The 27250-nt window shown below is 58.4% G+C and overlaps 1 protein-coding gene and 1 non-coding gene across 2 annotated transcripts in view; both read right to left on the bottom strand.

Annotated features, from left to right (window-relative positions):
* PTPRN2 (protein tyrosine phosphatase receptor type N2) overlaps nt 1-27250 on the bottom strand; it is a 428035-nt gene that overhangs the window by 11829 nt on the left and 388956 nt on the right. The window contains exons 18-22 of the mRNA XM_054726069.1: nt 21686-21759; nt 12193-12270; nt 7176-7295; nt 6011-6177; nt 580-633 (exon numbers count right to left, since the gene is read on the bottom strand). Coding sequence (XP_054582044.1) covers nt 580-633; nt 6011-6177; nt 7176-7295; nt 12193-12270; nt 21686-21759 — 493 coding nt within the window. The remainder of the gene's footprint in view (nt 1-579; nt 634-6010; nt 6178-7175; nt 7296-12192; nt 12271-21685; nt 21760-27250) is intronic.
* MIR153-1 (microRNA mir-153-1) lies at nt 3546-3630 on the bottom strand. The gene has a single exon (NR_129240.2). It is a non-coding gene; the product is annotated as a microRNA mir-153-1 (primary transcript).

The following is a 27250-nucleotide window of genomic DNA, read 5'->3' on the forward strand; positions in this document are numbered from 1 at the left end:
CATGCACACACAGTTCCTGACAGGCGTGTTGTTTGATGCTGAGACGTGTCTCCAGGCGGAAAGGCACCTCCAAGGGCACTGTTAGGAAGTGGTGTGGCTCCCGCCGAGGCAGGTGGCCGCAGCCGCCCAGCTCTCGCCGGTGGGCATGGCCTGCAGGAGGGCCCGAGCCCAGAATTCCCACCAAAGGCGGGCTCACGCTGGGAGCTGCAGTGGCCACTCCTGTGCCATCACAGGTCCTGTCCTGCTCACAACTGCCCGCGCTCCTCACGTCTGCACCAGGTTCCAGCTCGGCCAAGACAGTGTGACAGACCGGAACGCTGCCCCCTGCTGTGCGGTGGCTCCACGGGGGTAAGAAAACCCGGGTGGCGACAGACTGGTGCCCAGCACAGCGGCTCGCCGGGTGTGGCGCACACGGTATTGGAGCCCACGGCACGGGGCACGGAGCTGAGGGCGGTGCGTCTCTCTGGTCTCGTGACCTGCCCCGTGGACGTGCCTATGGAGCCACCAGAAAGCTCGGCCCTGTCTTTGCAGGTGGTGGGGAGGAGCAGACACGTAACCCACGCGACAGGTGGTACTTGCCTGCAGTGAACAATTATTGGGCAAGAGCGGCCTTTGTAGCACTTGTTTACTTTTCTGAAATAAAAAGAGACAGGAATTACAGTCACGCACGGCGACGTCCCGCCGTGTTAGTCAACCACCACCAAACCAAAGCAAACCCCGCAGCTTGGACATCCGTCTGCGGCAGCCTGTTTTGATAAAGAAATCGAAATTACACACACATTTTCAAAGGTTTCCTTTTCTTTTCAATATTCAGTTATAAACAGAGCTTTAGAAATAGTCCTTGCACGTTCCCATGTTCCTTTTCCCTTTACACGCATGCACTCAAGGCCTCAGGTCGAGGGGCAGCAGCGCCCTCCCCGGGCCCCTTCCTCCTGTTCCTACAGTTAATCTCACCTTTTAAAAACTGGGATGCATGTCCAGACTCCTGCCTGAATGTTTGAGTTCTGTAATGTCTGCTCAAGATCCCTTACAATTAGACATCGTACAGGAGCGGATCACTATTATTTTGTCTTCCGACAGCGCCTTACAGGGACCCTGGGGAAATGCGGCTCTGAAAGGGCATCTAAGGATGGAGAAACCTCAACTGCAGTCAAGACAAGTCTTCCCATTTCCATAAATTTGGGGATGTTTGGAAACAACTTCATTGTGCAGATTTTAAGTCAGAATTTATGAAAATCAGCAATAAACATAGATTAAGATTTTATAACTACATCAAAACAGAGGATCATCTGAAATTCACTGAACAAACTCCAAAATTGTTTAAGCCAGTGAGACAAGCCAGCCTGTTAAGAAAGGGCATGAAACTGCTCAGCGGATGGCTCTGAATGAAGAAAAAGAGGCGGGTCTGGGTGCCGGAAGGAACGGTGAGGGTGTTTGTGGAAGTTGTACCGCAGGGGACGTGAGGCAAAGGTGGAAAAGAACAGCAGGCCAGTCTCGTCCCTCATCCCAAAGCTGGAGAGTGTCAAGCTTCTTCGCTTGCTGGCTCAGTGCAGAAATAGTGGCTTAGTTGACTGGGCGTCGTCCCTGCACCGGAAGGCTGCCAGTTCGATTACCGGTCAGAGCACATGCCCGGGTTGTGGGTTTGATCCCAATAGGGGACGTACAGGAGGCAGCCAATCGATGGTTCTCTTTCACATCACATTGATCTCTCTCTCTCCCCCTCCCCCTTCCTCTCTCTCTAAAAATCAATAAAAGTTTCAATCAACTGGCTGCTCTGGTGCAAACCCAACAAGCCGAGAGGACGGCGGGGGGACGGCGGGTGAGCCAGTTCACGGCATAACTGGGTTGGCCTTGTGCAGCCTGCGCATCATGCTGTTCTCCTGCCTCCTCTACCGAGTGAACAGATGGGTCACGTCTCAGGGGGCTGACAGCCCCTGAACGCACAGAGGCGCCCTGCGCAGGCCACGCTCCCACCGCTCTGGGCAGTGCGGGACTTGGCTGCCGTCTCTGAACACGCTGTTTGGAGCTGCAGCCCCCAAAGGTGGCCGAGCTCTGAGGAGCCTCAGGAGCGCAGGTCAACAAGACGCCCAGTGTCCCCGGGGCCACGTCTCCATTTCTGCTGGAACCTGCCTTGCGTTGGGTGTACATTGCAACGTTACCTCGGGGGGTGGGAAAGGCAAGGTGGACGCATTAAAATCAGCAGCACCGGGAGCCGGACGCCTGAGGTTCTTGGCCCTTTGAGAGTAAAGAGGTTGGGAAGGAGACCCATTCATTCTCCTGAGCCTCCTGTTCTTCACTCCAGAGGCAAAGCAACGTGAGCTCACCGCCAGCAAACCGATGCCAGACCTTGTACCCCAAGTGTGAGCACGTGTGCCTGTGCCTGTATACAAGCACGTGTGTCCATCCATGTGTGTGCATGTTTGCAAATGGGCGTGCACACACATGTCTGTACACAGCACACGTGCATGTGTGTGCACACATATTCATTCATGTGTGCATGTTTGTCCACCATGTTCATGTGTATTTGTGCATGTGTTGTATTTGTACATGTGTCTGCATGCACTGTGCCTGTGTGCGTGTGCAGAGTCAAGCAAGCTCAATGGTCGGGCACAGTTGGGGCGGCACTATTTCTACAGGCCTTTAATTTTCAAACAGAAGGTTTTCTGGAAATTTCTCTGTCTCTGGCTGTTTCCTTTTCCCTGCTCAGCTGCTGGCTCAGCTGCGCCCCTCCTCCTTCCGCTCCAGAGCCCAGGCTCCTTTGTAAGGACTACACTCCACTTTCCCACGCCCACACGGTCCGTCACAGGCCTTGGTCATTTCTTCTGATGGGCCCACGCACAAAACATGGGCACTGAAAAAAGAAATAAACATAACCAGATGGCCTTCCTTCAACTGTGGGTTTCAGAAAACGTGGGTGTGGGGTGTCGCTGGCACAGCGCCCCTTTATGGCTGGTCAGCACATTGGCAAAACGCAGCCAGAAAACCTCCCTGGCCACCAGGGCTCAACGTGCGGCTCGGTGCCGCACTCCCGTCTTCGCTTTGGAGATGCCTGAGGTATTTCCTCCAACACGCGCTGGCTGCCCGCCCAGCAGCACCTAGGAAGGTTCCGTTGTAATTCTAACATCCCTCCAGCCCGCCGTGCCAAACCTATCGACAAAGGGCCAGGACACGCCGGTGCAAGTACAAGGCGCTGCTACGGCGTGGAATGTTATTGACAAAGAATCAGGTGCTTGGTTTACTACGAAGTAAAACACCACAACAGCAGAGCAACAACATCGCGCAGTCAACAGAAGCGTTCATCTGGTCGACCCAAGACAAAAGCAGATTATTCGCCAAGAGGAGCCCCGAGAGGCCGCCCCCTTTCACGCCATCAGAACTGAGCGTCAGTGAGCGAGGCCGCACACTGAGACACAGGAGGGCTTCTCGGAGGAAGGGTCAGCGATACAAACCAACCCTCGGTCCCTGAGCGGCAAGGAACAGCAAGCAAGGTCAGAGGTCGTTAGAGGCTCAGAAAGGGGTCCCCACACTGTCCCCTGCAGTAAAGTCACAGTTTCCAATGATCACTTTTGTGACTATGCAACTGGGCTCATATTACTAGCTGCAACGTCACAAAAATGACACCGGCCACCGCTAATTAGCTGGCAAAGTAAGGGTTTGTCCCGTTTACAGCGAGCAGCGTGAGGGAGCGCACGCGCCGAGGAGTGAGCGGGTCGGAGAGAAGGGAGCGGTGTCAGAGCAAAGCCCTCGCCTGTGACGCCACTGACCTCGGAGCTGAGCAGCTTCCCTTTGGGGTGCAATGTGCCCCTCTGGGCTCCAGGGTTACTTAGTGACACCTCGCCGGCCGGCCTGGCGCACTGCGTGAGCTGCCTGCCGTTCCCGGGAAGGGGCACCTTGCTGTGTGGGGGTGGCCAGAGTCTCCAGCCGCCTTCCCGAGCCTGGGATGTGGGTGCTGTTCACTAATCTGCACAGTCACCCAGCCACCATCGCGTGCGGCCGACGCCCCCGGGTGCGCTTGGTCACACCGATCGTCCGGTGCCTACGGCCCCGACCTCAGCGGCCTGCGGTGCGGACAGCCGGGCCAGCCGGGCAGCTTTCCATTCTAACGAGGCTTCAAAACTGTGTATGGGCGTGTGCTCCCTTCCATGCGACAAACTCCCGCTCGAGCCTGAGCGCCCAGGACCAGAGAGAGGGAATTTGGAGAATCCAATCTTTCAGTCTTTCTTCCTGACAGAAAAGTGCAGACGGCAGGCTGTGTGGTTAATTCCATATGTGGACACGGGTACAGAAATAGGCCCATATGCACATATGAACACACACGACGGGCACACAGGCGGTGAGGGTGGACTCCCCTCTCTGCAGCCGCACCCACCTGCCAGGATTGCCCACTGTCTGAAGACCCCCAGGTAGGATTTTGGATAGCCTGTCTTTAGACATAAATCCACGTGAAGAAGATGCATGTGATGGCTGGGGACGAAGGCTGCGTGGCCACCGCGTCAGAGTTTGGGGCTCGCAGTGTCCCGCCCCCTCAGGAGGGGACGGGGCGGCGGTCGCTGGGTGCACCCATGGCCATGCTTACGAGGAAATGCACATCTCGCCTCCAGCTCCCACATGCTACAGGGTCCAAAGAGCTAGTCACAGGAGGAAATTTATTTTTCCAAAGTGGACTAAAAGGCAAGAGAAATAGTAACATCAGAATCTAAGAATCTGTTAACACACGAATCAAGGAATCCGGTGCAGCCCGAGGCTGGAAGCTGTCCGGGCCTGGGCGATGCCGCCACACCGTCTTCCTGGTCAGTTATCTGACTTCCTTACGAGGCAGGAGGCCGGGGCTGAGCAGCTGAGGGCTTAGTGACGGGTGGTGCTCAATCACCCTCCCTAGCTGTTAATCATGTACCAGCGTCACACAGCCAACGCTCACCTATTCTTGTCCTCAGATTGGACGCACAAGGAACCTTTGTCTTAAGTTTTGCTTTTGTTTGCATTGTCGACATCTTCCTGCCGGAGGGAGGGAGCCTCCCATTCCTCCCAGCGGTTCAATCAAGCACGCTCAAGCGAGACCGCCACGGGCGACTAGAGCATGCACAGAAGCCTGGATGTTTTAAAACTGTCCGTTCCAAAGCTGCACCGAAAACACATACTGTGCAGTCGTGTGCGATCTGTGCCCAGGCATCACGCCACGGCATCCCGCCACGGCATCCCGCCACGGTGACCCATTTCAGAATCTGGGCTCACACTTGCTTGTTAAGCCATCAAATCTAACGAGACAAGTGTTCACACTAAGAGGTTTTATGCACCGAGAGCCTGTGAGGTGGAGACTCCAGCGCCCTCCACCGCGTGGAGGAGGGGCATGAGGGCGGCCGGAGCAGGCTGATGATACCACAGGGACTGCGGATGGCTGGCCCTGGGCGTCGGAGGGTCGCTTTGCAAATTATACAGCTGTGTAACCACGACGCCATAAGCGCCGTATGCGTGAAACTAGCAAAAACAATGCTGAGTGTCAGCTGTAATTTAAAAAACCATTGCTTGCCGGTGTGGCTCAGTGGTTGAGCATTGAATGAATCAGGAGGTCATGGTTCAATTCCCAGTCAGGGCACAGGCCCGAGTTGCGGGCTTGATCCCCAGTGGGGGGCGTGCAGGAGGCAATCCATCAATGATTCTCTCTCATCACTGGTATTTCTATCTCTCTCCCCCTCTCCCTCTCTGAAACCAATAAAAAGATTAAATAAAATTCTAAAAAAACCCTAAAAAATAGAAAAACCATTTTTTTCTACAATTCTAAGATACCAAGTCTCCCCTCATGATTCACACCTCTGAGATAAGAAAGCCTCTTGTAATTAATAGAGACTTAACATAACCCCTCCTCTGCCGTCTCTTCTGCATAAAATGTGCTTATAATCTGTGCGTATCAAATGGAGGGTCCGCCTCCCAGCGGGCTGCGTGCCGGGCCAGGCAGCCTGCCCTCAGCTCCGGCGCAGGAGCGCGCTACCCTGCGGGCGGCCCTGGGTCCTACCTGCGGAAGTCCAGGAGGGACCGCGTGGAGGACGGCACGCCCTGGTCATACCAGCTCAGGAAGTGGAACTGGGTCACCGTGCGGGTCTCGTTGGTCTGCAGATTCTTCAGGTAGAAGCTCCTCACGAGGAAGTCCTCGCACCAGATGTGCTCGGAGACCAGGTTCACCTGCGGGACAGCGGGGACAGGCCGGGGTCGGTGACGCGGAGACACGGAGCCCGCTGCTGCCTAACGGCCCGCCCTGTCTCAGTTTCATCCTGGTTGGCACAGAAGGTACCTGGGGTGTTGGTGTTTGATGCCAGAGAGGGCATAATGCTCAAATCACTAGAAAAATGTGTTACAATCCCAAACCGTTCCAGGCTTTGTCTTTTGTATTTCTAAGTCATACAAGCCTTCTAGAAAAATCACCGTTTGAACAGAAAGGCCGGTGGGTCCGCACGAGCTCGCCTGCGGCAGGTGGCATCGCCGGGCCTGAGGAGCCGAGGCCTCCGCCCTGGGCCTGCTCGGGCTGACGCCTCGGTGACCAGGAGCCACGAGGGAGAGCCAGGGCTCGTCTCTCTGCTTCCGACGTGGCTCCCCGGGACCGAGCACTCAGGTCGGTGCGAGGCAGGTTTACGGCTCCTCCCAGTCAGAGAAGCACGCTCACCGGCATGTCCCCCTGAATATAAAGGCAGGCAGGGCGGTGGGGACCCTGGTGCGGGGGTCAGGGAGCAACGAGAGCCATGGCAGGTCTGTCTAGCAGCGGACCCCCCCGCCTCGCCCGGACCGGCTGCACACAGCACCGTGAGGCCACCTCCTCGTCCTCTCTGTCTGCATTTTAGAACATCAACCGTGAGAGCCATGCCATTCACGCCAGGGTCCCAGTCCCAGTCCCAGGGGCCAATCCCAGTCCCAATCCCAGTCCCAGTCCCAGTCCCAGTCCCAGTCCCAGTCTCAGTCCCAGGGGCCAGTCCCAGTCCTAGTCCCAGTCCCAATCCCAGTCCCAGTCCCAGTCCCAGTCCCAGTCCCAGTCCCAGTCTCTGAGTCCCAGGGGCCGAGTCCCAGGGCACAGCCTGTCGGAGGCCTGGGTGTCACTGACCACGGGGCCCGGGGGACGCCTGGCCTAGTGGCCGGCCCCTGTGGGGACCTGGCCGCAGGGTGCGGCCTTGGGGGCCGGCGGCCGGTACCTCGTAGACGTGGTAGAGGTTGGAGCCCTCGTCGGGCCAGTAGTGGTAGCACTGCCGGACGCCGTTCTCCGCCAGCGGGGCCAGCATGACGAGGACCACGCAGCCGCTCTCCCACACCATCTGCGGAGGGAAGGCCAGGTTACGGCTCCCAGGGCCCAGCCGCGTCGCCCACACGTGCTCTGCGCTCGCGGCTCTGAGCCCGCATCAGGTTCTGCACGTTCCGTGAGCCAGTAATGAACCGGCAACTCTGGGCCTGTAAAGCCTCCTCAGGTCTCGGCTGGCCGTTCGACGCCCAGTTTTGCTCTTTGAAGGAAACTTTCCGCCAGATACACAGACCCCGGCCTGGCCTGCTGAGCGGCGGGGGGAACACGGCCCGCCCCCCCAGCCGCTCGGGCAGGCCACGCGCTCGTTCTTCAGGGTTGTCCTGATTCTGTGTGACGAGAGAAGCCACGTTTCACCACGGGAATTCCAGACTGCCCCCAAACCCAGCAATGCTGTTCCCATGGAAACACACTCAAAAGGGATTTGATAATTCATAACGGCCGCCTTAAAACAACCCGGGACCCAGCAAACACACGAACACACACAGAACATGGCAAAATCGCCCAAGGCGCAAACCCTCCACCCCATCTCAGGGGGCGCTGGGAGCGGCACCCCGCTGCCGGGTCCCCTGGCCCCGACCGTCTCTGTGTCGGATCCCAGCGAGGCCCCCCGTCCCCATTCCTGCAGTGGCCACGCTCAGCTCGCACACAGACTCAGAGGGAAGCTGAGCAAGAGTCTCTGCCTCTTTTAAACACCCCATAACGATCCATTTAAGATCTTGTTATTTAAAAAAAATCCACAAATCTCAAATATAAAAGGCTTTCTCTTCATGATATTAACTCCCCCCCGCCCCCCCGGCCCAAACTATAATTTAAAAATCAGCCCAGCTGGTGTGGCTCAGTGGTTGAGTGTTGACCTATGAACCAGGAAGTCACGGTTCGATTCCCGGTCAGGGCATGTGCCCAGTTACAGGCTCGATTCCCAGTGGGGGGCGTGCAGGAGGCAGCTGATCATTGATTCTCATCATTGATGTTTCTACCTTTCTCTCCCTCTCCCTTCCTCTCTGAAATCAATAAAAACATACTTACAAGAACATAAATAAAAATCAGACACTGCATCATGTTCTGCGCTTTTAATACTGGTTCACGTTCCTCCGTGACGGTGATTAACGCTCGCGGGCACTCCGTGTGCCATTTACGTTGGAGTTTACTGGAACCTGCGGATGTGTTTGCGGAGAAGCCCACTCACAGATGTGCGTCACGCTGCGGCCACGCACTGCCTCCGTGGAAAGGCGGCCACGCGGCGGGGCCCGCGAGCCGGTCCGACTCCCCGTCGGGGTCGGGTCCTGCGTTGCGCTGATGGGCCTCTGTGAGGCGGAGGCCCCTGAGCCGTCACGGAGATGAGGAGACACACAGGTTTGTGAGTGTGATAGACACGCAGCAATCAAGGCCGTAGCGGACTGCCCAGCGCTCGGCCGTGCCCCTCACTCCGGGCCGGCTCCCCACAGACCGGCGTCAGATGAAATCCAAATGAGACTAATTGAAGCAACAACCCCACAGGCATCGCGGGGCGTAGTTCTCCTTGGGCCGCTGTGTCCGCGGAGGGGAACTCCTGACGGGACAGACCGCGGCCGGGCGCCCTCGGCCAGCTCCGCGGGGCCGGGGCCACGCAGGCCCCCTTCAGCAGACACGGCGGCGTGGACGTGGTGGGGGCGCAGGTCCTGTGGGAGTGCTGGGAACCGGCTTCTGCTTCTGGCCGGCTCCTATTCTCGCCTGCGTGGCCGGGCTTCTGCGGGGCGCCCCGCGCGAGGGAGGCTCTCGGTGTGCGGAGCTCGGAGAAGCCAGTCCTTCCCGGGGGGAGGGTGATGCAGCCCGGCGGCCCACGCTGGAGAGCTGCATGTGCGGACCAGGGTCGCCGTTCCCACACGTTCTGTTTGGTTCGGGACCAGGACCCGTGCTCAGGGCTCAGTCACTGGGCACCCATGTGCTTGGAGGTGGCCGTGAGCGCGTCCCGCCCTCGGCTCCCTTGGGGACCAAGAAGGTGACCTTCCCCCCAGGAAGCAGGGGATTCAAGCGCTGGGTGCGCTGGGTGGAGGCAAAGCCGCCCACAGACGACAAAGGAGCCGGGGGTCAGGGGTGGGGGGGTGAGGACCCGTGCGGGCTGCTCCTGAGCTCCCGCGGCCGGGCCAGCAGAGGCCACGTCCTCACAGGTTTTCAGCTGCTGGAACACCATGGTCACACCCTGCTCCCCGCTCCCCCGCCCACACTGCTCCGGGCCCACCTGCTCTGGGCTCCTCCCCCTGCTCTGGGCACCCTCCCCTGCTCCAGGCTCCCCCCCACCCCCGCTCTGGGCTCCCCCCCCCCCCCCCCCCGCTCTGGGCTCCCGCTCTGGGCTCCCCCCCCCCTGCTCTGGGCTCCCCCCGCCCCCCCCGCTCTGGGCTCCCCCCCCCCGCTCTGGGCTCCCCCCCCACTCCGGCCCTCCCCCCGCTCTGGGCTCCAGCCACCACAGTGGGAGCCAGGACCCGTCTGTGCCCACATCCCCCGGTAGCCGTCCTGGGGGAGTGACCACGGGAGGTGGTTGACAGAGGGGAACGCAGGGCCTTCACAGAGGCTTTCTGAGCGCCAGGCATTTGGCAGCCAACCCCACAGCCCTGCTCGGGGGAAAGATGCCCCGTGGCTCAGGCCTCCACGCAGAACACCCAGCTCCTGCCCGGGACTCCCGCCTCACGGCAGCCTCGTCCACGCCGAACCCTCGCCTGCGCCCACTCGTTGCTTCCACGCGAGAGCGCCGCCCGCTCCTTGGAGACCAGGTGCCCGTCCGCGGCCAGCGCCACCCCAAGGCCCGCACGGCGACTTGGTACCGTTGGTGCTCAGCTGAGAACCACACGTTTTTAAGGGCCGTGGACTCTGTTCGAAGGGACGACGCGAGAGGGTGCCATCCCAGGCGCCCGGCCGGGCCCGGACCTGCTTCCCGGGCCGTCACGGGCTTCGGCTTCTCAAGTGCGTGGACGTCCCGCACGGGCCACGGCTGCGGGCGCTGAGGTGATGGCCGCGATCTGCCCCGGCCCTGCAGCTACCGCCCCCCCGCACCCCGCCCCTGCCCCCCGCCCCGGCCCCCAGCACCCGCCAGCCCGCCTTCTCTGTGTCCAGCAGGGGTGAGCCAGAGCCCGGCCCTGCGGACGCGGGGCTGAGGAGCGGTAAGGGGTCGCCTTGTAAGCCTGTGAGCACGTGCCCGCCTCTCCCACAGCTCGCCGAGGGCCCCCCGCTCCCTGCGAGGCCTTAGAGACCGAAGACAAAAGGCAACAGAGTCCGAAGCCCAGCTGCGGGGACCCCTCACGGCGCCAGGGGAGCAGGCGGCTCTGATGCAGCGGGGTGTCCAGGGGGCGAGGCTGGGAGTGAAATGCTCCCCCAGAAGTGGCTCTGCACGCGTGGTGGGCCTTCCTCCGTGAGTGGCTGGAGCCTCAGGCAGGGCGAGCAGAGGAAGCTCAGCGTCCCCCGGGGCAGCTTGTCCCAGCGCCAAAGCGGGGTCCCGCCACGGTGCTGAGCTTGGTCCATGGGACACGGGCGCGGGGGCTTCCCTTTTGCCGGGAGCGCCAGGCACCGGCAGGCTGGACCTGCCCTCGCACTTGCGGGCACGGTGAGCCCCTAACCCTCGGGCAGTCGCTCCCCTCGCCCGCACAGTAGGGACAGGTGCCTGCGGGTGCACACACTGAGCGGGCAGGGGCCTCTTCCCAGGAACCCGTGAGGCCGAGCGCCCCTCCTTCAGGCGGAGAGTCGGGGGGCTGGCGGGTGGCGGGGAGGGAAGAGCACGGAGCACGAGTGAGTGCTGATGGTTAGCCGGTTCGTCTCTTACTCTCGGCCCGAGCCAGTCGCCGGGATCCCGTGACCCATCTTCACGGGCCAGCTGCCGCGCGGCTCCGGCACACGGACCTCTTTCTCAGCGCTGTCCTCAGCTGCACCTCCCCGAGGGAGGCCTTGGCCAGTTCTGGGCCACGCGTGTGCCGACAGAGCAGGAGATTGTGTGGTTGCTGAGCGGTCAATCACAGGCAGGCACGTGGGTGACGACAGAGGAGACAGCGAGGGACACGGAGGCGGGCCCCTGCCCTCCACTTTGCTCTGAGTGGCTGACGTCAATGTTCGTCCTTGATGTCCGAGCCCCGCCTGGTGCTCGGGACCACCCTGAGTGGGGAGCCGCCTGGCTCTGACCAAGTATCACGGCCCGGCTGCCCTCGGGGTAGAGCGTCCTCCGGATGCGCCAGGGTGCGGGCCTGATCCCCGCTCAGAGCACATACGAGAATCAACCAGTGAGTCCATCAGTAAGTGCGTCAGGAACAACAAATCCGTGTTCCTCTCTCTTTCTAAAATCAATTGAAAAATCCAAAATGCATTATAGAAAATCCACAAAAAGCAACTATCATTTGCGCTCCATTTCATCTTCATAAGATTAAACAATAGATAAGAGACCTTTTAATAAAATAAAATACTGATTAATTTCATTTCAAAAAATGAAATTGTAAAGTGGCTTTTAAAAGTGTCTTTAAAGCATTAAATCTCTTGAAGGGATTTTTTTTCAGACTCAGTTTTGAAAACCTGATTGATCATAAACACGTTAAAGGCACCTGGCCGGTGTGAGCAGTGGTTAGAGCGTCTGCCGCAGACTGAAGAGCTGCAGGTTCCGTCCCGGCCCTGGTCCGGGCGCGTGCGGGAGGCAACAGTCATGTTGTCGTTCTCACATGGATGTTTCCTCTCTCTCTCCCTCCCTCCCTTCCACTCTTCTCTAAAAAAAAAAAAGGAAAAAATATCCTAGGTGAGGATTACAAAAAATATATATCTTAAAGGCCCCCAGTAAATTCTGAAATCATGTAACATTTGACAAACCCTGTAAACACGTTTGATTGGCTTAATTGAACCCAAGGCGTTATTCATAATCAGTAAGAGCTGACTTTCAGAAAAATAACTGAATTAAAGAGAATCACCTGCCAGAAGTCGGCCACGGTGGCGGGCAGCGGTCCTTGGGTGGCAATGTACGCAGGGCTCCTGGGGTCGTGGTCCATCTGTAAGACAGACTCACAGCGATTAGCTCGGAGAGCGGTCACGACGGGGAAGTCACACATCGGCCACAGGGAGTGATGGGCACACCTGCACCTAATGAACCGGGCCACGCCCACGTGCCGGCCGCTCCTGACTGCTGTGCAGGGGCAGGCGCAGCATCCGCAGTGAGGACCAGCCCTCGCTGGTTTGGCTGAGTGGAGGGAGTGTTGACTGAAGGGTCCCGGGTTCGATTCTGGTCAAGGGCACACACCTGGGTTGCAGGCTCGATCCCTGGCTCTGATCAGGGAGCGTGTGTGGAGGCAATCAATTGATGTGTCTCTCCCACATCCATGTTTCTCTCTCTGTCTCTCCCCTCTCCTCCACACTCTAAAGATCAATGGACAGACATCCTCAGCTGAGGATTAAAAAGAAAGAAGTGAGGCCCAGACGCCGATCAATGAACCCGCTACCCAGGCTGGGCCACAGGGGCGACGGCCAGCAGGGTGGCCTTTCCACGGATCCCAGAGCGGGTCGGCATGAGCAGGGCGAGTGGCCTGCACGCCCCACAGGCGTGTCAGAATCAGGGCCCAGGCCAGGAGCCGGGTGTGAGCCCTGTGGGCGCAGAGGTGAGCCCTGCTCCGCAGAGTGAGGGCACCGCTCATGGCGAAGCGCCTCCGCCCGGGAAGCCTTCCTGAACGGCAGTGCCTTCGGAAAGCGTTACCGCCCCCGGGGCACTTGTTTTGTTACCACGAAGGCTCGGCACGGCTGAGCCACGCACGGTCAGCGTCCTGGGAAGGGGGCCGGCCGCAGCAGCTGACCCCCACCAGAGGGGGGACAGAGAGGCCGGGCGGTCTGTCCGAGGCCGCCTGCCAGCCTCAACGGGGAGGCGTGCGCCAAAGGTCTTCATTAGAACACTTGATTGAAAGACGACTGAGCAGGAAAGCAAGCAGCAGGAGGAACAGGCTGGAGGGCGAGGGGATTGAACACATTCCGAGGTTGGCGAAGGGACAGGCTGTCCCTCAACGCCACGCCCTGGCCACCCCGAGGACAGGGCCACGCCCGCTGGTGTCCGCAACCCGTCCCATCGCCGTCCCCCCAGCCCATAGGGTCGCAGGACGCCCCCAGAACCGTGGGGCTCAGCCTATGGACAGCTGCTTGGCCAGACCACACGCCTGGCGCTCGGCTCCGCCCGCGAGGGACGCCGGTGTCAACCAGGATTCAGGATGCTCTGATTTAAAGGTCACAGTTACGCACACAGGACACAGGTCCGCCACGCTGAGCTCATCGGCCACCTGGAGTGCTGGTGGGAGAAGAGTGTCTCACTTTCACATGTCTTGTGGGATACTTTTTATTTGTACAAAAGCCAAGTTCACAACCAGAAGCTCTGTGACTGTGGAGGAAGGGAGAGTCTGCTTGGTCCTGGCCTGTGACTGAGACATGAGAGGGGAGGGATGTGGGCAGCACAAGGTCTGATGCCCTTCAATCCTGGGATCCCCAGGCGTTTTCAGAAAAGGTGAAGCCATTTGTGCGAAACCCACTGTCCACAGGGTGACGAGTTTGTGAAGACGCCGGGTGAACCTGGGCACCAGCACGGAGCGTTCCTATGACCCTCGGTGCGCAGGTGGAACAGCCCTGCGATCTGCCTTAAGCTGTAGAAGGGCAATCTATAATAATAAAAGTGTAATATGCTAATTAGACCGATGTCCTTCCGGATGAAGCCGGGGTTGCGAGGGAAGCCCGGGTCCTGGGTGCCAGAGGGAAGCCGGTGCCGGTAGCCAGGGGAAGGAAGGCCTACTCTTGCACGAATTTTCGTGCATCGGGCCTCTAGTCTATATAATAAAAGCCTAATATGCTAAGTGTCTGGTCTCCCAGTTGGCCGTTCAACCAATCAAAGCATAATATGCTAATGACTAGAGGCCTGGTACATGAAAATTCATGCACTGGAGTGGGGGTCCCTCAGCCCGGCCTGCCTCCTCTCACAGTCCGGGAGCCCTCAGGAGCGGGAGGCGACACCGCGATCAGGGGAAAGCGATGCCCCATCACACCTCTGCTGCTGCCATGGGGCTGAGGGGACTGGGCACTGCCACCTTGTGGCTGTGGGTGCTGCCATCTTTGAGGGTATGACAGTCAATTAGCATATTCCCTTCTTATTGGCTGTGGACACCGCCATCTTTGAGGGCGTGACAGTCAATTAGCGTATTCCCTCCTTATTGGCTGTGGGCGCTGCCATCTTTGAGGGTGGGGACAGTCAATTAGCATATTCCCTCCTTATTGGCTGTGGGCACTGCCATCTTTGCAATGGCATGAGTGTCAATTAGCATATTCCCTCTTTATTAGATAGGATATGCTAAGGCCACTCAACTGCTCGCTATCATGTGCACTGACCACCAGGGGGCAGATGCTCTGACCGGTAGGTTAGCTTGCTGCTGGAGTCCAGCTGAACAGGACTGAGTGAGACAGGCTGGACATGCCCTGGAGCCCTCCTGTGGTTTCTCCCCAGCTGGCCAACCTCCCACATCTCTCCCTGGCCCCAATTGTGCACTTGTGGGGTCCTTTGGCCTGGCCTGTGTGCTCTCGTAATCTGGGACGCCTCGGGGGATGTCGGAGAGCCAGTGTCATCCCAACAGTGGAATGACCGGTCACTATGATGCGCACTGACCACCAGGGGGCAGATGCTCAACGTAGGAGCTGTCCCCTGGTGGTCAGTACACTCCCACAGGGGGAGCACCGCTTAGCCAGAAGCTGGGTTCATGGCTGGCAAATGCAGGGGTGGTGGCAGGAGCCTCTCCCACCTCCACGGCAGCGCTAAGGATGTCCGACTGCTGGACATCCCCCAAGGGCTCCTGGACTGCGAGAGGGTGCAGGCCGGGCTGAAGGAAACCACCCCCCTGAGTGCATGAATTTTGTGCACCGGGCCTCTAATCCTATATAATAAAGAGGTAATATGCAAATTGGCCGTCACTCCAACACACAAGATGGCCACCCCCATGTGGTCAAAGATGGCCGCCCCATGTGGACACAAGATGGCTGCCCAAGATGGCCAGCAGGGGAGGGCAGTTGTGGGCGATCAGGCAGCAGGGGAGGGCAGTTGTGGGCGATCAGGCCAGCAGGGGAGGGCAGTTGGGAGGGACCAGACCTGCAAGGGAGGGCAGTTGGGGGTGATCAGGCCTACAAGGGGAGGACAGTTGGAGGGGACCCAGGCCTACAGGGGAGGGCAGTTGTGTGGGACCAGGCCTGCAGGGGTGGACAGTTAGGGCCAACCAGGCCTGAAGGGGAGGGCAATTGGGGGTGACCAGGCCTGCAGGGGAGGACAGTTAGGGGAGACCAGGCCTGCAGGGGAGGGCAGTTGGGGGCAACAAGGCTGGCAGGGGAGGGCAGTTAGGGAGGACCAGGCTGGAAAGGGAGGGAACTTAGGGGTGACAGGGCCAGCAGAGGAGGGCAGTTGGTGGTGACCAGGCCAGCAGGGGAGGACAGTTAGGGGCAATCAGGCTGGCAGGGGAGCAGTTAGGCGTCGATCAGGTTGGCAGGGTAGTGGTTAGGGGGTGGTCAGGCTGGCAGGCAGAAGCAGTTAGGGACAATCAGGCAGGCGAGCGGGTGTGAGCCAGCAGTCTTGGATTGTGAGAGGGATGTCCGACTGCCCATTTAGCCCACCGGGATCGGGCCTAAACAGGCAGTCAGACATCCCTCGAGGGGTCCCAGATTAGAGAGGGTGCAGGCTGGGCTGAGGGACACCCCCCGCCACTGTGCACAAATTTTGTGCACCGGGACTCTAGTCTAGATATAAAAGCCTAAGTGACTGTTTGGGCCTTTGGACCTATGGACCTTTCAACTGGAAGCTATAATGGGCACTGACCACCAGGGGGCAGATGCTCAACACACAGGCATGGAACAGACTGATGAATCAGAGGAAAGGGGGGAGGGGGGAGGGCGGGAAGAGATTAACCAAAGATCTTATATGCATACTAGAGCCCCAGTGCACAAAATTCATGCGTGGGTACAGTCCCTAGGCCTGGTCTGCAATCAGGGCCATCTTCTCCAGCTGCCCACAGCCGGCCCTGCCCCTGCTGCCATCCACCCCCAGTTTCCCATTCGCCATCGGGCGATCGGAGCCGGTCAGCCAGGGAAAGGGACCAAGAGGTGGTCAGTACGCCTCATAGTGACTGGTTCAGTGGTTGTTCTAGTCTTTCTGCCATTAGGGTCAATTTGCATATTACCCTTTTATTATATAGGATATTGGCCTGGTGCATGGGTGGGGGCTGGCTGGCCTGCCCTGAAGGGGGCCCTGGATCGGGGTGGAGGGTTCCCGCTGGGGGTGAGGCCAGCCTGGGCAAGGGGCTGTGGGTGGTTTGCAGGCCAGTCATGCCCCCATTGGGGTGGGGGTCCCCTCTGGGGGGTGAGGCTGGCCTGGGCGGGAGGCCGCAGGCGGTTTGCTGGCCACCTACTCCTCTGGCTTTATCAGGAAGGATGTCCGGAATGACATCCGGAAAACATCCAGTCTATCCGGTCTAATTAGCATAGACTAGAGGCCTGGTGCACAGGTTCATGTACCAGTGGGTCCCTCAGCCTGGCCTGTGGGGATTGGGCTGAATTCGTGCACCAGGCCTCCGACATCCCCTGAGGGTCCCAGTGTGCGAGAGACACAGGCCAGGCTGAGGGACCTCGCTGGTGCATGAATCTGTGCACGGGGCCTCTAGTTATGTGATAGGCATGACTGCCTGGTTTTCTCTCTAGAAACGCTAATGTGCATTAAAAACTTTGCAATAATTTCCCCAGTGTCCTCTCGAAGTGATCTTAAAGAGGAGGCGTTCAGCGTGTCCTGGAGGCTGGAGGGGGCCATGGGCGGGTGTCAGTGGGGCCGCCTTGGGGACAGCTGGGCCGCCCTCTGAAACTGACATGAGAGTGGACATGACGTCCTCCTTCTGTGCTCTGACCTCACACCTGTTTTCCTGGTGCCTGAAGCAACCTCCACAGACGCTCTCTTAAGAACAAGTGGCCCTTCTGGACACCAGCCTCAGTCTGGGGGTTTATGGGGAGCAAGGGGAGACTCTGGCTTAGGAGCTGACATTAGTTTCGCAGTTTATTCTTATGAGTGGAGATTTAGTTAAGAAAATGCTGACTATGAACCATAATTATTGCACAAAATGTTTGCTTGTAAACATTTTCTGAGAGCCAAAGAGTTGGCTCTCTTATTTGGCCAGTTGCTTATGCTATTCAGGGCATCATCCTCTGAGGAATCAATTTGTACTAGTTAATTAGACAAATGCATTCGAATACCAGTTAAATCAGTTAAACATTGAATTAAAACTTTATTTATTTGAATAATTCTTTATTGTTGAAAGTATTACATATGTCCCCTTTTCCCCCATTGAACTCCTCCAGCCCTCCCCTCCCCCGCCAGGTCCTCCCAACCCCACTGTCTGTGTCCAAGAGCCATGCATATGTGCATAAAGGTCCTTGGTTGATAACCTCTCACCCATGCACCCTCCCCCGCCTTCCCTCTGGGATTCCACACTCTGTTCCATGCTTCCTTGTCACTGCATCTATTTTGTTCATCAGTTTATTTTGTTACTTAGATTCCACATATGTGTGAGATCATGAGATACTTGTCTTTCTCTGACTGACTTACTTCACTTAGCATGAGACTCTCCAGATCCCTCCATGCTGACTCAAAGGGTAAGAGATTCTTCTTTTTCACTGCTGCATAGTATTCCATGGTGTAAATATGCCACAGCTTTTTTATCCACTTGTCTACTGATGGGCCCGTGGGCAGTTTCCAGATCTTAGCTATTGTAAATTGTGCTGCTGTGAACATAGGGGTGCATACATCCTTTCTGATTGGTGCTTCGGGTTTCTTAGGATATATTCCTAGTAGTAGGATCACTGGGTCAATGGCAGTTCCATATTTAATTTTTTAGGAAACTCCATACTGTTCTCCACAGTGGCTGCACCAGTCTGCATTCCCACCAGCTGTGCACGAGGTTCCTTTTCTCCACATCCTCGCCAGCACTTGTCGTTTGTTGATTGTTGATGGCAGCCATTCTGACAGGTGTGAGGTGATACCTCACTGTCGTTTTAATTTGCATCTCTCTGATGATCAGTGACTTTGAGCATTTTTTTCATGTCTCTTGGCCATCTGTATGTCCTCTTTGGAGAAGTGTCTATTTAGGTCCTCTGCCCATTTAAAAAAAAATATATATATATTTTATTGATTTTTTACAGAGAGGGAGAGGGATAGAGAGCTAGAAACATTGATGAGAGAGAAACATCCATCAGCCGCCTCCTGCACACCCCCTACTGGGGATGTGCCCGCAACCAAGGTACATGCCCTTGACCGGAATCGAACCTGGGACCCTTCAGTCCACAGGCCAAAGCGCCATCCACTGAGCCAAACCGGTTAGGGCAAATTGGATTGTTTGTCTTCCTTCTGTTAAGTTGTATGACTTTCTTATAATTTTTGATATTAACCCTTTATCAGATGTATCATCGCCAAACATGTTCTCCCATACGGTGGGCTCCCTTTGCATTTTGTTGATGGTTTCTTTTGCTGTGCAGAAGCTTTTTACTTTGATGTAGTCCCATTTGTTTATTTTATCCTTAGTTTCCTTTGCCCGAGGAGCTGTACCGTAAACATATTGCTAGGAGAGATGTCTGAGATTTTGCTGCCTATGGTTTCTCCTAGGATTTTTATGGTTTCATTTACATTTAAGTCCTTTATCCATTTTGAGTTTATTCTTCTGTATGGTGTAAATTGGTGGCCTAGTTTCATTTTTTTTGCATGTATCTGTCCAATTTTCCCAACACAATTGTTGAAGAGACTGCCTTGACTCCATTATATGCTCTTGCCTCCTTTGTCAAATTAATTGAGAATGATGGCTTGGGTCGATTTCTGGGGTCTCTGTTCTGTCCCATTGGTCTATATGTCTGTTCTTGTGCCAGTACCAGGCTGTTTGATTACAGTGGCTTTGTAGTTTAACTTAAAATCTGGTATTGTGACTCCTCCAACTTTGTTGTTCTTTCTCAAGATTGCTGCAGCTATTCAGGGTCTTTTTTGGTCCCATATACATTTTTAGAGTATTTGTTCCAGATCTGTGAAATGTGCCATTGGTATTTTAATAGGGATGGCATTGAATGTGTAGAGTGCCTTGGGTATGGACATTGTAATGATGTTGATCCTACCAATCCAGGGACACTGGATTAAAACCTTAAACATTTCCTCCCTTAGGAAACTGCAGAATGAAGAGGGAGGCGGTGCTCACCTGCTGATGGAGACTTCAGCCTGTCCCTGCTGTGAAACGTGCAGTTTTGACAGAGCTGCCAGGTGACGGCCGGGGCTCAGCCTCCGCCCAGTGCCCCGCTGAGGGGCCTCCCGGACACCGTGCGGGAGAGCAGGCCTTGGTTCCCTTTCCCGGCCTCCGATTTAAACGCAGAGACCGCCCACTATCGACCACGGGCGGTGGCGGAGTTTAATGCGGCTGAGCATGACCGCGGTGACCATGCCAGTCTCTCCTGCGCAGCCAGGCTCCAGCCCTAACGGCGCTCTCAGCCCGCCGCTGGGCGCAGCTGCCACGGCCGCCGTTTCAGAGGACGCTCCATGGCTTCCAGTGCCCCCTCACACCTCCGGCGTAAGGAAGGCTGTGGCATCGAACAGAGGAGGGAGCACAAGGTCACTTCTCTCTCGGGCCGCCTTCTGACCCGTCCCCGCAGGAGCTGCCCCTGCACCAGCATCTGGGCCCGCCCCACGCGGGGCTTCGGCGGCGCGGGGCCTCGGAACCACACAGGGCGGGGCTTGGGACGACGCCTTCAGTTCTCCCGTGGGTCCTCCCAGGGACCAGGAGCCACGGAAGGACGTGACTCTCCTGGTTCCAGGGGTCAGGGGTCAGTGCCACGGTCCGTCGCGGGCCGGGGCCGGGCAGCTCCGGACCCGCCTCCCCGGACACAGCGCCTCCCACAGCGGGCGGCGGCCACCAGCGCGGCTTCGCCTTGATGGTTTGAATCAGAACCAACAAGAAAGTCCAAGCACACGGCAACGTGCTGGAGAAGATTGTGGCCGCACGAGAACCTGGGAACCGGGGTCCGAGGTCCGGAGGCACCTGCAGGAGGGCCCAGCACGGACAGCCTTCTCCCACGCGGCCACAGGCCCGGGCGGCTCGGCCGGGCAGGCGGGCACGCCGCCGTCTTCCTGCGCTGCCTGGACGGGCGGTGAGAAGTGCCGGGAAGCGCCATGTGGCTCAGGCCCGCGGGGTCTCGACAAGAGGCGTAGACAACGGGCCCTTTGGGATGAAGGGCCAGCTAGTGTGGCCGCGTGGCCCGTCAGCAGCTGCCGCTTGAAGTCCCGTGGCGATGCTCTCACGGAAGCTCGCCACCGGGGAGCCAGGGCGCTGCTAGCACGCGGGGTGCCTTTCGCGAGTCCAAGACCCTGTCCCCCCCAAACCTCGTCACCTGTAAAGTTGTTGCCTCGGAATAACAGCCAGGCAGCGCCCCACACAGCCCTTGACTGGATGCAAATCAAGATTTCGGGGAGACGTCGCTACGCCCCCCTTAAGACCAACGTGGAGAAACACGTCTAAATTGAGGCGACCTCAGCCTCTCGCCCTCATAAACCCACACCAAGCCCTTCTCTGCTGCCCGTTTAAATGCCATGCCCCATACTCCTGTGGCCTCTGCCTTCAGGCACACAGCCCTCTCCCCGCGGCTGCAGACCCCTAGCCCTGCCCTCCCTGCCCAGGGCAGGGGCACCTCCCCAGAAGCTGGGACGGTGGGCTGGCCGCGGGGACCTGACAGTGAGGGGTCACGGGGTGACAGAGACCCCTGTCCCTCGTCTGGTCTGCAGCTCCAGCTCCCAGAGGGCACAGCACCTGCACCCTCCAGACGCCCAGGTGCCAGGCGTGGCTCTAATTCCCCTGAGTGCATCGGGCACCAGCGGGCCTAGGAAAGGGCAAACCTCAGGCCGGGGGCAGTGGCCCCTCCTGGTCACTGCTCCCTGCCAGGACTCAGCCACCTGGATCACTGGGTCAGCTGGTTGCTGAATGACACCTGTTACTTCGTTGAGACTAATAACCTGGCTGGCTGAGACTAGTTACCTGGTTAAGGCTAGTTGCTGGTTGAGACTAAGAACCCAGTTGAGACTAGTTAACTGGTTAAGGCTGGTTCCTGTTTGAGGCTAGTTACCTAGTTGAGGCTAGTAACCTAGTAGAGACTAGTTATCTGGTTAAAGCTGGTTCCTGGTTGAAACTAGTTACCTGGCTAAGACTGGTTGCCTGGTAGAGACCAGTTACCTGATTAAGGCTGGTTACTGGTTGAGGCTAGTTACCCAGTTGAGGCTAATTATCAGCTCTCTACTGGGAGCAGGGCAGGGCATGTTTTCCCTGCCAGCCTCACATGGTTTGCCCACAGGGTGCCCTGGGAAAGGCTGGTGGCCTCCGTGGGGACCGTACTTACAATGGGGCTGGCGTTGATGTAGTCCGAGTGGCTGTGGCTGTTTTCCGGCTTCAGCAGGATCCTGGAGTGGTCGTCTGCAAAGGCCCAGAGCAGAGTCAGGTCTGTGCCAGCCCACACCGCCCAGGAGCGCGCAGCGGTGCCCGAGTGCCCCGTGGCTGCCCCTGCAGGCGGCGTCCCTCCGAGTGCTCAGCCCTTCCCACGGAGCTTACCCCCGTCACGTCCGTGGAGGAGAATCGGGCTGTGCGAGGACCTGACACTATGTCCCACTTGGTACAACTGGAGAGACTCTTGTTTTTATATGTAAAGTTCAAACACCACCGTTATTTGCGACATTTACATAGAGTTTACCTTTAAACATGTTTGGCATCGTAGTAAATAAATATCGACCTTCAGAGGAAGCTATTAGGCCAATACTTCAAGCTTTGTCCTCTACAAGCAGCCTAATCCTCGAGGTGACAGGAATTTCGTTTTAAAAGGCGACTAAGAGGAAAGGAGAATGCGGATCCGGCGGGAACAGGGCCGAGGTGTGCCGCGGGGCCTCCCTGGCACACACACCATAAACAGGCAGAGCACTGCCATCACGCCGAGCCCAGAAGCCGGGGGGTGCAGGCCCTGACCTCTCCAATGCGTCCCCCTGCTGCGCACAGTGAGGGCCCTCTTTGCCCTTTTGCAGGAACTTTCAAAAGGAGACCTTGTGGGGAACGGAGCAGGGCCTGCTGGGAGCGGGTGGGTCACCGGGTCCCGCCCTCTCCTTCCAGCGCCCCTGGCTCCGCAGCCACCAGTCTGTCCCTCCCCGCAGGTGCATTGGAGCGGAGTCACTGGCGCGAGGGGCGACGGCATGGCACGCGCTCTGCAGCCTTCTGCCCGGGCTGCCTGTTGGCGCCGTGCACACCTGCGCCTCCTCTGACGGTGGCGGCTGGCGCAGGAAGCGGTTTTGGTGAGTGCGAGCGGTTCTCCGCGGCCCTGCTCCCGGCCTCGGGCTGTGGTCTGTGCTTCCCACCCCGGGCTGGCACTAGTCTCTAAATCACAGCTCTGGGGCCTGAGGCGCTGGGAGTCCTGGAACTGCTCCAACTCGGGGAGGGTGTCTGTGGCCTGGAGGCCGCCCTCCCGCTCTCATTGGGATATTCACGTCAGCTCTTCCCAGCAGAGACAAGACGGATCAGAACCATCTAGAGTTGGGGACAGCCCACGCAGGCGTGGCGCGTAAGAGGTGTCCTGTGCATGTACCCAGATGTTGTCCACGTGCTTTGCGGAATGCACAGTGGCGGCTGCCAAAGCACCCGCTGACATACGGGTAGTGGCTTTGGGCTCCCGCGCACATTTATTCTTGAGAGAATGAAAACGGGCAGGAAATGGAAATAAATTTACCAGAAAAATTGGGCAACTCTGACACCCTACTGTGTTATAAACACGACCTCCAAAGTTAAGGTCAAGTGGACACACCGGCCTGAGATGGGGCGGCTCAGAAGCAGGCACCCTTGGCAGCAGGGCCTGCGGTCCCGGCCTGCCGTCCCGACCTGCGCAGAGTGCCAGCTGCTTCGGGGGCTCAGGGGCCTCCTGGGAGCCCCCCGGGGGCTTCAAAACGTCAGAGCTCCATGCCTGCCTGTCACAGCCGGGGCTCTGTGAGGTAGCAGGGAGCTTGTTCAGTTTCTGGCATTAGGCCCCTTGAACCTGCTTTTGAAACGCCTGGTGCCTGCAGAGTGGCGAGGCCAGGGCACAGAGGGGCGGCCCCGCGGCGGGCGAGGGTTTTCGGCTCAGCTGGGCGAGTCTGAGTTACTCTGGCTCACTCTTCCTGCTCGCTGTGTTGTTGGTTTTTATCTTCATGTGAGGGAACTTTTCTCCATTGCTTTTCAGGGAGGGAGGGGGAGAGAGAGAGCAACATCGATGTGAGAGACATTGACTGGTTGTCTCCTGCTTGTGCCCTGAAGAGGGGCGGGAGTGAACCTGAAGCCCTGGAATGTGCCCTTGACCGGAATGGAACCTGAGACCCTTCGGTGCGGGGGTTGGGGGTCTAACCACCGAGCAGCACCAGCCATCGTTTTTGAGGCGATGTCCCTGGAGTCAGCGTGATGACATCGGGCTCTGACCGCGGCACCCCTGTCCTCCGTGATGGGGCGGAGGGCGGCCTGGCGGGGCTGTGAGCTGAGGGGAAGCGGCTCATCCTCTCTCCGGCCTGGGCTCCGCGGACTGGATCCGGTCCCTTCCTGTTCTCACACCTGCGCCGGCAGCAAACACAGCCCCGGGCCAACCCCCGCAGCAGGAAGGTGTGGCCCGGGGCGCTCGGCCGCTGGCGTGCTCTGGACTCCCTCCGACCTCCCGCAGAGCCAGGAGACACGGACTCAGGCTGTCTTCCCGGCCGTGACCAAGGCCTTTCCTCCAACAAGAGCCACAATGGTGACTGTCGTTTTAGAAATGCGTTTACCTCCTGTGGCCATTCCGTCCCACTTCAGGGCGAGGCCCGCTCCCTGCTTCCGCCGGGCACAGGTCACCTCACAGAGTGTGCCCTGCGCCTGGGTTTCGGGGTGAGCTCCTTTCGGCATCTGTGTGAGGCAGGCCTGGGGGGACCCCGGCTTCTGTGAGACACAGTGCTATTAGCCAACGCCACCCAGGAGCTTTACGAGGCCGCAGGCGTCAGCTTTGCCAAGCGGGAAGGAGAAGACGCCTACCAAGAAGGGACTTGAGCCCTGGCGGGTGTGGCTCAGGTGGTTGGGTGTCGTCTCGTGTACCACAGAGTCGACGGTTCAGTTCCTGGCCAAGGGCGTGGACCTGGGTTGTAGGCTCGATCCCTCATAGGGGGCGTGCGGAGGCAACCAATCCATGTTTTTGTGCCACACGCGCCGCCGGAGCCCACCCGAGAGGGCGCCAGGCCTCCGTGGCCGCCGATACCAAGGATCTCTACGGACGGCTCCCACAGCTGGGGAGTGACTCGCCGACCAGTGCACGGCGATGTGGGCCCTTCACTAGCAGGGAAGGCCTGGGTGTGCGGAGGCGGAGTCCGCGGGGTCATGGCCGTCCAAGTGGTCAGCCTGGACTGGCACCGCTGCCATTTCCCTTTGGGATTTGGATGAAACCATCACGCTGGGCGGACGCCACCGTCCGTGCTTTGCAGCTTTGGCCGTGGAGGTATGTGTGTGTCGGGGGACGGGCCAGCGCGTGTCTGGGGGGTCAGCTCCGAGTCGCTCATGTAGACCGTGCCCTGGGATAAGCCCACGGCGTCGGGCCACCATTCCTGCGTGGGCGTCGCAGGCCCAGGGGCGGCTTCTGCTCTGTAAACCCACAGCCGAGGCTCTCCCGCACCATGGGCTGCGGTGAGGCCAGACGGCCGGCCTAAGGGTTCCGCCAACACACACAGAAACGCCTTTACTGACTGGGGCTTGTAGTTGATGCAAAGCAATACATTTAAAGATGTGTTTTTTAATTGATTTGAGAGAGAGAGGAAGGGAGAGGGAGAGAGAAACATCGGTTGCCTCCCGCAGACACTCCGGCTGGGGACCCAACCCGAGAGCTGGGCATGCGCCCGGCAGGGAGCCCAGCCAGTGACCGCTGAGAGCACTGGCCAACACGCAACCTGCCGAGCCGCCCAGCCAGGGCGAGCGACACATTTTTATTTCCTGTTTGTTCCTGGGTTCTGAGAAGCTAAAGAGATGTTTTCTTTGCAGACGGTTTCCGATCACTGTGGCAGAGACGAAGGTGCGTGACGGATCCCGGGGGCACGCGTGACTGGCCAGCTCACACCCCCCAGTGCGTCCTTGGCCTCAGGGAGTGCGGGTCCTGTGGCTGCTGGAGGGAGCGCTCACACACCCAGCGCGGACACCACCGCTCTGAGTGCGCGGGCCTGGCTTCCAGGTGCTGCCCAGCCTTCCGGCCCCGTGGCCTCTCCTCTCACGTCTGCCTCCCTCGGGCATGGTCCCCGGGGCGATCCAGGATAACTCCTGTGAGGGCACGTGGAATGCGAGCCTTTGCCACATCAGGTAACGTAGTCACGATCCTGAGGGTTGGGACGAGGGCACCTCGAAGGCCATTGTTTTGCTGCCACACCCAGCAACGTGACAAGCGCCGCCCGGCAGAGACCGAGAGTCCCCCAGGAGCAGCCCAAGGCAGCGTGGGTGCCCGCTGACCCCCCTCAGCCGGTTAGCAAGCGCCGCGGTGCTGGCTGCTGGTGCAGACGGTGGGGCCATGGGAGCGTCCGTCCTGTCTGTTTCAACCAAAAGCTTCGCAGGTGCACACCTCTCGTCCTGCAGACGGAAGCGTTCCAACGGAAGCCTCCGAGGACGGCGAGGAGGTGGAGACGGTAGACGGGAGGGCAGATTGCTGTCGAGGTTCCGGTGGCTGGGCAGGTGCGAGGGACGGGCGGCCACGGTCTTCCAGCTGAGGCCACGAGACGCTGGTCACGCTGGCGAGGCGGTGCGGACGGGAGGCCTCTGTGGCGGGGTGCGGCCGAGCACGGTGGGTAGTAGGTCTGGGACTGGGCCGGTGAGACGGCCCCTGGGAGGCCACCTCAGAAAGCAAAGCGAGTGTAAAACCAAGGGCGTTACAGAGCGGAGCATCCGAAACACAGCGGCGCCTGCCTGCGTCTGTTAAAGAAGCACACCCAAAGCTGTGGTCAGGGACGTCGCTGGAATTCTGGGAGCGTTGGGGGATTGAAAGAGGGTATCAGAGACCATTGTGACTTTCTTAGTCCTAACAGGGCTGTGAGGGTGCAGGCACCGTCCTTGTTTTTAGGAGACGCGGGCTAGAGTGGTGAGATGGCATGATGCCTGGAACTCACTGTGACGCAGTTCCATCAGCAAACAAATAAAGCACACACTGTCACACACACACACACACACTCACACACACACACACACACTCACACACCCTCACCCACACCTACACACTCTCACTGTCACACACACCCTCACCCACACCTACACACCCTCACACCCTCACTGTCACATACACACACTCACACACTCTCACACACACACACACTCACACACCCTCACCCACACCTACACACTCTCACTGTCACAACACACACCCTCACCCACACCTACACACTCTCACTGTCACACACACCCTCACCCACACCTACACACTCACTGTCACACACACCCTCACCCACACCTACACACTCTCACACCCTCACTGTCACATACACACATCTTCACTGTCACACACACACTCACACATCCTCACCCACACCTACACACTCACTGTCACATACACACTCTCACACACACACACACTCACACACCCTCACCCACACCTACACACTCTCACTGTCACACACACACACTCACCCACACCTACACACTCTCACACCCTCACTGTCACACACACACACCCTCACTGTCACACACACACTCACACATCCTCACCCACACCTACACACTCACTGTCACACACTCTCACACACACACAAACACACACACACCCTCACCCGCACCTACTCACTCTCACACCCTCACTGTCACATACACACACTCACACTCACACACACACTCACACACTCTCTCTCACACACACACACCCTCACTGTCACACACACACTCACACATCCTCACCCGCACCTACACACTCTCA

Source organism: Eptesicus fuscus, chromosome 14 (genome assembly GCF_027574615.1).
Source record: "Eptesicus fuscus isolate TK198812 chromosome 14, DD_ASM_mEF_20220401, whole genome shotgun sequence".
In the NCBI taxonomy this organism is placed as follows: domain Eukaryota; kingdom Metazoa; phylum Chordata; class Mammalia; order Chiroptera; family Vespertilionidae; genus Eptesicus; species Eptesicus fuscus.